This window comes from Centruroides sculpturatus, unplaced genomic scaffold (genome assembly GCF_000671375.1).
Source record: "Centruroides sculpturatus isolate CEXI.00-Female unplaced genomic scaffold, Cexi_2.0 scaffold344, whole genome shotgun sequence".
NCBI classification, from domain to species: domain Eukaryota; kingdom Metazoa; phylum Arthropoda; class Arachnida; order Scorpiones; family Buthidae; genus Centruroides; species Centruroides sculpturatus.
In genome coordinates this window covers 379,164-391,834 of record NW_019384558.1, presented here as the reverse complement: position 1 = coordinate 391,834, position 12,671 = coordinate 379,164, and the positions used below count along the sequence as shown (strand labels likewise).

The window sequence follows — 12,671 nt, the reverse complement described above, 5'->3', positions numbered from 1 at the left end:
CAGACGGAAAAACAAAAAATATCGTGTATCCACAAACACTCCAATAAATAAATAGAATTGAAACGACACTTTGAAATGTTTTTCCGATGAAAATTAATAATAATAATAAGTTTCAATAAAAATAATAAAATGTAAATTGAATTTTATCATAACGAGTTTGCTTGAATTTCCTTTCTTCTGAGATCACAGCAATGCGTGACGGGTAAGCTAGTTATTAATAAAGCATCAATTTATACATTTTTAACTTATTTTACATGATTTAATGAAATTAGAATTTCTCCTAATCATAGTTTGATAACATTAGGTAACATAATTTAATAATTTTATCATCATCAGTATAGGCAAATCCCAAAATGATTGCAATAAGTGGAGTCTATTGTATAATTTTGAATGGATATTTGAATGATTGATGAGAATTGCCAACTCACACATTTGTTTTAATTTCAAGAGTAAACAGATTTTGAGTTTCTATCATATAAATTGTTGTGCCAAATTTGATAACAAAATTTTTATTTTTCAGATGAAATTCATGAAAAATTTGGCTGAACAGACAAATTTTGAATCGACCCTCCAATGTCTTAGAGAAATTGCTAATGTATTATTACAAAGAAATAATCTAAGGTAATTTTTTAGCTATTGTAACATCTAGTAAAGATCATTATTAATGAATTATCTTTTAAAAAAAAAACACTTGTTTAGGTGTGCTATTAATACCACATCAAATATGACAATGGAAGCCACAAGACAGTTAGAATTGTTCCTGTCATCCATTGACTATGCTCCTCCTCATAATTCTAATGAAGTACATTCTACCTAGCAATTCCTTTGTATATGTTATATATTTATGTGATAACATTTATGTAATCTCTTTGTTCAGGTAAAGAAATTTTCTCCGGTTCAGAAGAACTCTCATTTTATCTTTCCATTTTTTGTGAATTATTTTGGGAAAAGTTTTCTTTCTGTTCCATTTTGTCATAAAGACTATGCAAGGTGCATTTTTGATATTATATATAAAAGGACAATCATCTTAAATATATCTCTTTCTCAATTTCTGTATCATTTATAATGCTTTTATCTTTCCAGTCTACGTATTGCTGCCAATATGTTAACATTTAAATTTTTACATCGAGAAATCAGGTAAATTTATTAAAAATAATACAGTAGAGCCTCGAAAACTCGGCACTCGATAATCCGGCACTTTGGATAACTTGGCCACACCCTGGCAGGGCGAAAAAATCCTTAGTTAATTACTTTTCATGATAAAGACAGCTTTATGCCTCATATAGTATTTTTCTGAGGTCTGTCTTATCAGGTAAATTACTGTACAATGTATTCATTAATTTTCATTTTCATTTAGTAAAGGCTCTATGCCTTCATAAAAGACATACTTTTCTTTTGTTTAAGGATATTTGGGCAGTTTATTCTTTGTTGTATTTTCAAGTGAACGATACATACAAGTATAGTACAGTATTTTCTGAAAACTACACACTCGTACTTATTTTTTTATTGCCATTCCCGATCACCCGGCATTTTCACAAACTCGGCCACCCTTTGGTCTACATTAGGCCGAGTTTTCGAGGCTCTACTGTATTTTAACATAACCTATAGCATTCTGTTCATTTTCATTTTTTAATGTTTAGAGAACGTGGTGGTGCTTATGGAGGAGGGTGTTTCCAGTCTCCGGGTGGGACCTTTAATTTTTTTTCCTACAGGTAAATTAAATAAATTAATAATTGAATACAGATTTTTGTACTTTTATTATTGAAGCAAAAATCTTCTTTTATAACAGAGATCCAAATACTAAGAAAACTCTACAGGCATTTCAAGATTCTGTTCATTGGTTACTGAATGGTGACTTTTCATCAGAAGATATTCATGAAGCAAAATTAAGGACTTTTGGAGATGTAATTAACTTTGCCATTTTCTAGCTTATCATTGATAAAAAATATTTTAAAATTTAAAAAAACAAATCTTAGAGAAATATTAATTATATTCAATTATTCTAATACACTGGGTGATCGGGTAACAAACATAATCCATTCCAAGATTGTGTTTGCTACCCGAATTGTTTGTTAACCAATTATCAAGTTACCATAGATTTTTATGGGAATTTGATTAATTCATTCTGGAGACCCCAAAAAATAAATAAAAAGTTATGTTTATTAATATGTAATAATAAAAATACATATATACACAGTCTTGCATTTTTATCAGTCATGTTGTTTTTCCATTTGTGGGATGTTAAAGAATCTATCCAATGTCAATTGCTTTTCTCTCTTCTTCAGGATTATCAGAAGTAATTAATAGCATTGTAATTGTAGAGATCCCCAAGCCTATTAATCTCAACCTGGTTTGGATGCCATTCTAAGACCATTGTTCTGACATCCTCCCTCTTCTTCAAAATGCCTTTAATAACAGATATCGGCATAAATCTGCTTTTTCAGAAGAAAACACATCTTGCTGAGTTTCTCATGTTCTTCACTCAAGAGTTCTTGGAGTTCTTCCATTTTTTTTGTCTTTTGTGATTTAGGTACAGTTTGACATTGCTTCCAAAATAAACAAGTTTCATCACAATTGAAAATTTGTTGTGGACAATATCCTTTTTTTTTAAATGAATTCTCAAATTTGAGACCAAACTTCTCTCTTCTTTATCTGCACTAGCAGACTCACCATGAATTACCAAATGTTTAATGCCAGTTCTCCTTCTAAACTTTGCAAAGCATGCAGTGGTAGCCTTGAATTCTATCTTCTCATAGGATGAATGTGGAGTTTGTTTCTTCAGTTCTTTAAAAATTTCTATAGCTTTCTCTTGAATGATAGTCATACTAGTTACTAGGGTTTGTCATTTCCTGGTCTTTTGTTTGTCCCAGGATTTCAGGAAAAATGAACTTTTTCCCAGGATCTGGGATAGAATTAATTATTTTTAAGATATACAAAGTATCTTGAAATCAAATGATATAATTATTTTTCATTTTTTAAAGTAATTTAATATATTCTGCAACCTCCAAAATCATATTAATAATGCTGTGTAAGATATATATTAAAAATTACCTTTGAATTACATAGAAATTTTTACAAATAGAAAAAATTTATTAAAGTTTGCTGGAAACTGCATACAACAACAATAAAATTGAATTGAATTGAGTTGAAAATTTAAAAAAATGAACTTAGATTAAACTTAAAAGGTAATTTTCGTTTTTTAAAAAAAACATAATACAAAATATTATTGTAAATTTTTATAATAAGATTTTAAAAAGCAAAGATGATCTATATATACTCCAATCACCCAACCTAGTTCTTATTTTAATAATGAAAAGTCCTGCTACTGAGAATGCCCTTTCTGATTCAATTGATGTGAGTGGAATCGTGTTTAATGATTAAAGAGAAGACAGATGTTAAGTATTTTTTCACCTGGAAGATTTCCAGTTTGTTTTTGAGATTGTAGTACTACTTTTCCTGTCTAGTATTCTTGATTTGTCTGCTTTGGCTGCTTTAATAGAAATATCAAGCTTATAGCCGCTAATTTGGCAGTACATTCATCTTTAATAATCAGGTTTATGAAGAAAAACTTCATACTTGAAGACTTCATACTTGTTTGTATTCTTTCCCAATTTGCACAATCTAGCATTATGCAGTTATTGAAGCTACCAGGCATGGTTAAAAATTAAGACAGCATAAGCACAATTATTCCAGATATTACAAGTAAAGAATTTTCAGAGTCCTGCCACAAATAAGCTACATATTGATTATTGACCATTTGTGACATACCATAATGAGCAAAAATTTAAAAAACTAATAAGTAGGTTTAAAATTAATAAATACAAATGTATTATGATAGTTTTTGAGTTAATTATACTTTCTATTTGAAATTTCCTCAACCTTAACACAAAATAAGAAAAAAGTGAACTTTTAAGAAATTTACGAGATTTCATGAGTTAAAAAACAACCGGGATCCCATTTGAGAAACCCTACTAGTTACATCTCATTTCCCCTTCTTTTATCAAAATTAAAAGCAGTCTCACCATTTTTTCATGGATGGGCACATCTTTGTTTCTCAGATGTGATTTTTGTTACTCTTTTAGCTGCTTGAGTCTTCTTGATTATATCTTTCTTAGCTAAGATTGTGCCTACTGTAGATCTATTCATGCCACACTGCCTAGCAATATCATACATATTCTGCCCACTCTCTACTTTGGCTATTATCTCTTGCTTGGTTTCTATGGTGAGCACGGTTCTTGACACTCCACTCTTTTTATGCTCCATAATATTATCAGTTTCTGTTTGAAATAAAAAGTTCAGAAAAGCACTCACAAAAATTCAGAGAACAGAAATCAACTAGCGCACGAAAGAATTATGTAAATGTGAGGCCTGAATGAAATTCGAAATTTTGGTGTTAAAACATTAATGAATATCTGATAGGACAGTTAAACTCTCACCTTTAGAAAATAAAAACAAATGCAAACTTAATGAGTTCCCAACAGTCTCACAAAGACTATAAAAAATTATTTGTCAGAAAGGTAAACAAAAAGCTGGAATTACAATGGATAGTTGAAAGTTCAGAGGAATACTATTCGATCGGTGTTGGGTTGAGTTTCGATGTCAACATCTCTCATGCTCCAAAAGATTTCAAATTGTTACCTGGAGACAAGGGAAAACCAATCAGTATTTGTAATTTTATGTTGCTTCTTTTAGTGTTTCTGTGAAATGTTTGTTATCCAAACATAAAAATCTTTCACAAATTGTTCATTGTCCGATTTGTTTGTAGTCTGAATTGTTCGTTAACCAATCACCCACTGTACTGTAATATAATTGCTGAGGCAGTAAAGGCATTGTCTGTTACTCTGAGCTCCCAAGTTTGAATCCAGATCAGAATCTGAGAAGTTTTTAGAATTTGACCAAATGATACAATAGAGGTGATTGAGTTTGAGGGACTGACATCCTTCATTCAGTCATCTCCATTGTAAGTCTGCCTGACCTTCCAATAAACATGAGAGTAGATCCTCTTGATGTCGTTTGGTGGAAAATGGAACTATTAATCATAAAAAAGTATTTATTATATATTTAAGTTATAATCATTTATTTTGATATGATATAATTTTCAAACTAATTTGAAAACATAATTTATAAGGCAAAGGAAACAAAATGATCAATAAATTTGCAGAAAATAAAATGAAGTATTTTGACCATAGAATTCATTTTCTTTAAAACATTCTTCCTTGGGTGTAAATATTGCAGATGATCAAAATTGTTTTATTTAACACTTATTATTGACTTAGAGATTATGGGTTTTAATCAATAATTACCAAAATGCATTAAAAAATTTGATTTAAAATGTAGACAAAAATTGTATAAAAGCAAACCTATTTTAAATAAATTTTTATTAAATATTAAAACAAAAACCATATAAAGGGTTTTCATTTTAATATTTATTATAGTACAGTACTTGAATTATATAACTATAAAGGTTATCTTACGTAAGTGTTTATCACACCGAATGACCAATCTAATACATTTAATAGAGGAGTAAAATTCTTTACTCCTCTACTGTACACAATTTAAAGAATTTTTAAAATGTGTTAGATTGGGCACTCAGTATGATAAACTCTTATGTAATATAACCTTTGTAAGTATTTAAATCAAACACCGTAATATAATATAATAGAAGGGTTAGAAGTATGAAATAATCTAATAATCTTAATCTTTGCCATTGTTATTTTTTTGCCCGAGCAACACCAAGCTCATCTGCTAGTATATATGTAAATATGTGTGTATGTGTGTGTCCTTGTCCAATATATAAATACTTAAGAGTAGATTGCTGTGATCTATGCAAAATAATTCTTGTCTTAAAAGGTAATGAAAAGGCTGTGCTTTTTTATGTAGCGAGTTTAGCAAAAATGACGTCATGAGCAGCTATCACTATACGTCACTGCATTATAGTTTAGAAACGCTTTCTGCTCGAGCTAAACATGGATGTTGTAATCTATCCTTTAATTCTAGTTACAGCCAAAAGTAGTGCTTTAGTTAAAGAACTACAATATTTAAATAAATAGATATAAAGAATTGAGTATTTCTCTTTCTGAAAATGTGAGGAAAGTAAAGAGATAAGAGATAGATAATTATATTTAAAAAATATAGTATTTTCTTATTCTTTAGATAACTTTCAGAGTCATTTTATAAAATTTAAGTCTTCTTAATCTTTCCATAATATTTTTATCAACAGTCACTTCAACTTTTTTATTTTCACAGCATAATATTGTATTATACACATAAGTGTTCATTTTGCTTTACATGTGTAGCAGACATAAAAGCTGCTTTATCTTTGCTGCAGGAATCTCTTGCAGCAAACATGTAGAGATGGTTTGCTATATTATAGTGCTTCATTTAGAAACACTTTGCTGTGTAGCAATCGAGCAGCGCTGCATAAAGAAATGCAACCAAAGTTTAATCTGTCTATTTTTTTTTTTTTAATGAAAACAATTTTTACAGTAATCTTGGCTTGGTTATACTCTGATAACACTCATTTAATGTTATCAAAATTAGCATGTTCCAAAATATAAAAATTTTGCTTGTTGTAAACTTGCTGTATGTTACCAGAGTTCTGTGTTATCTCTGTCTTCAGGTAAATGGACATGTTTTAGTTCTCTTTTTGTTCTATACCTTGATAATGGATAATTATCAGTTTTTATTAAAAGTAAGTGAACATTTTTATCCTTCTTCATGTTGGAAATTATTTATTTAAAGCAACTTGTTTTATGATATAAAAAATTTTAAGTTATTCATCTTGTAGAGATATTTCTAAATTAGTCAGACAAAACAAAATTTGAGAAAATGTTTTATCGTTCAATATAAATTATATACAGAATGATAAAGTTTTAAATACCATATATCTGCGCAGATAAGACGAGGTATAAATTTTTGTTGAAGTTTTATAGTTTTAGCATTATCTGTCCTGTAAGATGATCCCAAACTATCGATGACCTATTGAATTTTGTTTAGATCAGCGATCATCATTTGGATAATAACACTGTATAGCGCATACGGAATTATGTCCAATTCGTAATTTTTCAAATAACAAATTTTATTTTCTTGCATCTGGCAGCACTGTCTTGCTATTGTTGCAAACATTCGCACTGATTCAGACATTCAGGTAACCTTGACTATTCACAAAAATATCGCATGGGCTATTCTATTTTGTGGACATACCCTACTCTCTACTAGTAAATAATTACAGTTTGTCCCTTTTTATAATGGTTTTAATTTATATAAATTTCATCTAATTTTTTTTTTTTTGTATCTGTCATATAAGACGACCCCAGATTTTGGGGGCCTTTTCTTATGATTCAACTATCATGTTACGGTAGCTACACATGCAAAATATTAATAAAAAAAAAGATAACACATACAACTGTCTGTCGGCATTACGTAAAATAACTTATTTTGTGAGTACTTTCAACAGTATATAACAGTCCTCTTCAGGCAGAATCATTCATAGAGAACAAAACACTTGAAATTAAGAAAAAGAACCTGAACATTAACTGTTTTTTTTTTTTTTTTTCAAATTGCTTGTCCCACACACACATGGAAAATATAAATTACACAATAATACAAAATATGATGATTTATAAAATAAAAACATCTAGAATAAAATTAGATTAAAGTAAAATACATAAATAATAATAAATTAAACAGTCAATAAACAAATAATAAATGTATAGTGGTGCTAATGTTGCTACGAGGCGTTTTATTGGAACCATATGATTTACAACTTTAGAAGATTAAACAGTGCTATCCACAACTCCAGTATATCTAACATGGAAAGTTGCATGGTGACAATGTTAAGATGCAAAGTGATTCCCATATGAATAATGTTTTTTTGATTCCCACAGCATTTTAGGAGGGGAGTTTGCAACCAAAGTGGCTCAAAGTTACTTTCTATCGCTTGTTGTACATTTGTTACATGCTACATCATCACAATGTTCTGAGATAGAGGCTGAGCATTCTAGTAGTGGTTCCAATATATAATACTTTCTGCCCAGTTAGAAGATTTTGTAAGAGTATAGTATATACCCCAGATTTTTCAGAATGTAACCTCTCTATCATTACAAAGTATCCCATGTAAGATGATCTGGGGTGCTAGTGGCAAAATATAGCTAAATTTTTTGAAAACTCAACAAATATGTAATGAAATGGGACCCAGGTATGGAATGGCCAGTGTTATGAAAACCAATTTCTTCTTACGATACAAACTGGATGGTGGAAATAACATGCATTTGACCCAGTTGACTAGATGTTTGAACTTGGCTAATACACAGAGTGGCTTAAAAGTCACCTGTTTAGTTTTTATAATGATTATAATGATCTTATTTAATTTATAATGATCTTATTCAAGTACTTTAATACATTTTCATTTTTTAAAAGAAAACATGAATGTGAACATAAGTGTACCTAGAAAATACAACAAAAACAAGATTAACTGATTTGAAAAAGAAGATAAAGAATATACCAAAATGAAAACACCACCAAGAACTGAATATCATACAACAATGTACAGTGGTACCTCAGGATACGAAATTAATCCGTTCCGAAACTGAGATCGTATCATGAAAATGTCGTAAGGTGAATCATTTTTCCCCACAGGATTACATGTAAAACCAAATAATTCGTTCCAACACGAAAAACACACTCAAATTAAAGCTAAGTAGTACATTGAAAAAAAATAATTATAGTAAGGAAAACACTGAAAATGTGTTTTGTAGTTGTAAATGTATAAATAACCATAATAGAATAATAATTGATTAAAAAAATGTAGTTTTGTTTGCACTTTAACTTTGAGGATAGACGATGGTGGCTGTGTAAACTGGTGGCGGAAGAGAGGGAGAAGGGAAATGATACTAAAACTAAACTTACATAACAATGTAACAATAACTTAAAAATAACTTAGAAAAGATAAAATTAGTGTTGTTTTATATATATATTTTTTAATTTTTATTCACTGCTTTTTGCTTTCTTTCCTTCACTTCCAACAGCACTTTCACTGGATAGAGATCACTTGGTAAAATATCTATCAAAAGTGCTAGGCTTTGCCTACTTTTTAAAATTTTTCTAAAATGACTTAGGCAAATGTCATTACTCCGAGTAGCAATACGGCCAGTGTGAATCTTTTTGGGATGTTTCTTTTCAATAAAATCAGCCACTTTCTGATAATACCTCAAGATTTCCTTTATTGAGCGAGATCCTTCCACGATGAAGCAAACGCGCGGACTGAGACCAATGAACAGAAGTGAATAAAAAATGGCACTGCGAACTAATGTAACGTCGTATGGTGAGTTTTTGTTCGTATTGTGGAGCAAAAATATGTTCGAATTCCATGTCGTATCCTGAAAATTTCATATGCTGGGGCGTTCGTATCCTGAGGTACCACTGTATATGATATAGAATTAACTTTAAGCATTGTTACGATGTCTGGTATTTTAACATAATTATAAAAAAATTCATAAAAATTTGTTATGATGTTGTACGTGGTTAGTTATATAATAATACTAGCTGTTACCGTGACTTTACCTGTGCAGATTTTGCAAGCAAACACCATTTATATTCAGTATTTCAACAATCATAGTAATTGTTATATAACACCTACTGCTGAGAATGATGAGAATTGCTGAGAATCAAATGAACTGTTTTCAATTTGATCAATTCTCTGGACCGTTTACAATCATTCTATAATCGAACCAATATGCAATAATAAATTCAAATTTAAAACGGTTTGAACATTTGGTTAAAAAATAAAAATATATAAAAATATTTATAACAATGTCTGAAATGTTATCAATTTAAGGAAAAGTATGGGAATCAATTTCAAAAGCTGTTCTTCAGGTTAAGCCTTAATCCTCTCCTCCTCGCAGGGGAGGGGAGAGGATTAAGGCTTAACCTGAAGAACAGCTTTCCAAAAATCCCTTGGTGTGCATTCTCATTGCATACCCTACTAAAACATAGTTAAAAACAAAAAATTGCATCTAAAATAGTACAGTAGAAGCCGTTCTTCAGGTTAAGCCTTAATGCTCTCCCTTTTCCCTCTGCGGGGAAATTTCAAAAAATGCCTTCTTAATGTGCGTTTCCATGACGTAATCTGTGTACTAAATTTCACCTCTTTAGGTTCAGCAGTTTGCTCGGGCAATGATGAATCAATCACTCAGTCAGTCAGAACAAGTAATTTTATATATTTAGATAAATGACAGTTTATATGTTGTATTTTCATTTATTTGATTCTTTTATGTGTATTTTATCTATAATACCATGTTATTGAAAGTATATATTTAACTCAGCTGAAGAGGGCTGTTGAATAAACAAAAATACATTCTGGAGGTCATGCATTAATGAATAAAAATTGGAAAGGTGTTTGATGAATCTGTAATAACAATAAGGCCAGCAGACTCTTATAATTATTTATTACTAATTAATAGATAACAGATTAGAATCTTATAAGCTAAGATTAACTGACTTTTGGACTATGCTCATTTGTGGAAGTGTCTGTCTATCATTTTTATTTCATATACTGGTACTTTGAATGTATAATGTAATCTTATAATAAGTATATTTGCTAAGAGATGATATAATGATGAATAATAATTATTAGATGATTTATAACATTGAAATATGTTGAAATAGTAGTAGTAATTATTTTTTGCTGTCCTCAAATATAAAACATTATATTTGTAGGTGGATAAACCAGTGCCTCCAGGCAGGAAAGGATTGTATTTATTTCTCGACAGATTAAGCGATGATATCAGACAGAGGCACAGAGATAATTTATTTGTGGTGAATGGAGACAACCTACGTCAAGCAGTTTCTAAGTATTTTACATTCTTAATTTTGAATGGAAGCACATTCTCAAATGGTAAATAATGATTTTTTTTATTATGTAGATATTTGTCTGCAGATGGATTGTGTTCAGTTTCCTTGATTGGCCCAGAAAACGAATTAACAATGGGAAACTCCAACTGGACTATATATAAAGAATGATGTGTATATTGTTATTTTTGTACATTTAGATTATAATTTAAATAAATATTCTTTTAACATTGAAAATGATGTATATATTAGCATATTCTCAAAATGCACACTCACCATAAATAAAAATTGGTTTCTGCCTAACAATCTATTGATATTTTACATATTTTGCTTTTTGTCATTTGACTTTTATGAGAGAATACTAATACTGCTACATAAAGCAGTCTGTAAGACTATTTGTACACATCACTTAAGAAAAGTGTTTCAGGTAAATAAAAATTTACTGCAAATTCTGTTGTTTATATACTTAGATATGTCTCCACTTTGATTCAATGTAAATGATAAGTAATGCAAGCTTTTTGATTACTCTTTGCCCATATGCACTAAGTGGGCCTTTTACTTGTACCTATTGTGAGTTTTGGCTACACTGCAATGGGGTAGCTAGGTTGTGAAGGATGAGGTCAAACATAAACAGGGTGCGTGAAAAGTTCTGTCAATTTTATTTTTGGCATTTGCCATTGCATTTTTTGTTAGTTTTTATGATTTTATTGGATTGCACGTGCAATTTTGATCAAGAAAGTGCTCTAATCATTATTTTTAGCAGGGCTGTGGAGTCGGAGTCGTCAAAAAATCTGCCGACTCCGACTGCTTTTTAATTACCAACTTGTTATGTATGTAAAACGGAAAAGTATTGGAATCGTGTCAAATTTGACCCTCCATGTTTTTTTTTGCAAATCTACACGTTTGGAGACCTTCTGAACCCCTCAAAAAAGTCAATAAAAGGGGAAAAATTGTGTGTGTTGGCGTCTAATTTGTTTAATTTCTTTATTTTCTGTTCTGAGATATTAAACAATATCTCAGAATGGGTAAAGTTCAAGAAATGAAATGTAGCACTGTAGCTTGCGTATAAAGGGACATTAATACTATTAAATTTTGATTCTTAATTAAAGGTCGACAGGGTGAAGACATAAAAGGGGTCATGTGTCATATGTCTTAATGAATATTTTACTCGTTATTAGCATTCAAAATAAAAAATAATAAATAAAACTCGTCTCTACCCTCAAAGTAAGCTTTTTTTTTGTCATTTTATAATAGTACAGTAAAACCGTTAAGATATTTTCGCCTAAGATGTTAGAATGTGTATGGGGATACGATTTAGTTCAACCACTTTGACGCCTAATAACTAACTCCTGTGTTAAACCATCTGACTCTGATTCTGACCACTCTGACCACAGAAATTATTAGGCTTCAAACAGGGTGAACAAAATCATGCCCCCCCACAGTCTAACATCCACACATATAGAAAAAACCTCGAATCTTTTGCTTAATTAACTCGAAATTGCAAGGTGTTCTGAGTCCAAAAATGTAAAAATTTGGGAGGGGTTATTTTTTTGACCGAGCGCTACACTTTGTTATATATCCTCTGTTATATACTGTATAACAGCCGGAAAAGTAAAAATTATCGAATACATATTTATATATTACTTAGAGGAATCTTTTANGTCATTTTTTTGACCGAGCGCTACACTTTGTTATATATCCTCTGTTATATACTGTATAACAGCCGGAAAAGTAAAAATTATCGAATACATATTTATATATTACTTAGAGGAATCTTTTAGCTTTGAAATAAAAAGTTTCTACGTTCTATCTTTATTAGAACT

The 12,671-nt window shown here is 30.1% G+C and overlaps 1 protein-coding gene across 3 annotated transcripts in view; it reads left to right on the top strand.

Annotated features, from left to right (window-relative positions):
* Positions 1-11,085, top strand: part of LOC111623922 (presequence protease, mitochondrial-like) — a 74,801-nt gene extending 63,716 nt beyond the window's left edge. For all 3 annotated transcript variants that reach the window (XM_023366655.1, XM_023366654.1, XM_023366653.1), the window contains 8 exons: positions 521-621; positions 700-802; positions 878-990; positions 1,084-1,137; positions 1,641-1,712; positions 1,790-1,904; positions 10,717-10,850; positions 10,923-11,085. In XM_023366655.1, coding sequence (XP_023222423.1) covers positions 521-621; positions 700-802; positions 878-990; positions 1,084-1,137; positions 1,641-1,712; positions 1,790-1,904; positions 10,717-10,850; positions 10,923-11,019 — 789 coding nt within the window. In that variant the 3' untranslated portion in view covers positions 11,020-11,085. The remainder of the gene's footprint in view (positions 1-520; positions 622-699; positions 803-877; positions 991-1,083; positions 1,138-1,640; positions 1,713-1,789; positions 1,905-10,716; positions 10,851-10,922) is intronic.
* Positions 11,086-12,671: the final 1,586 nt, after the last annotated feature.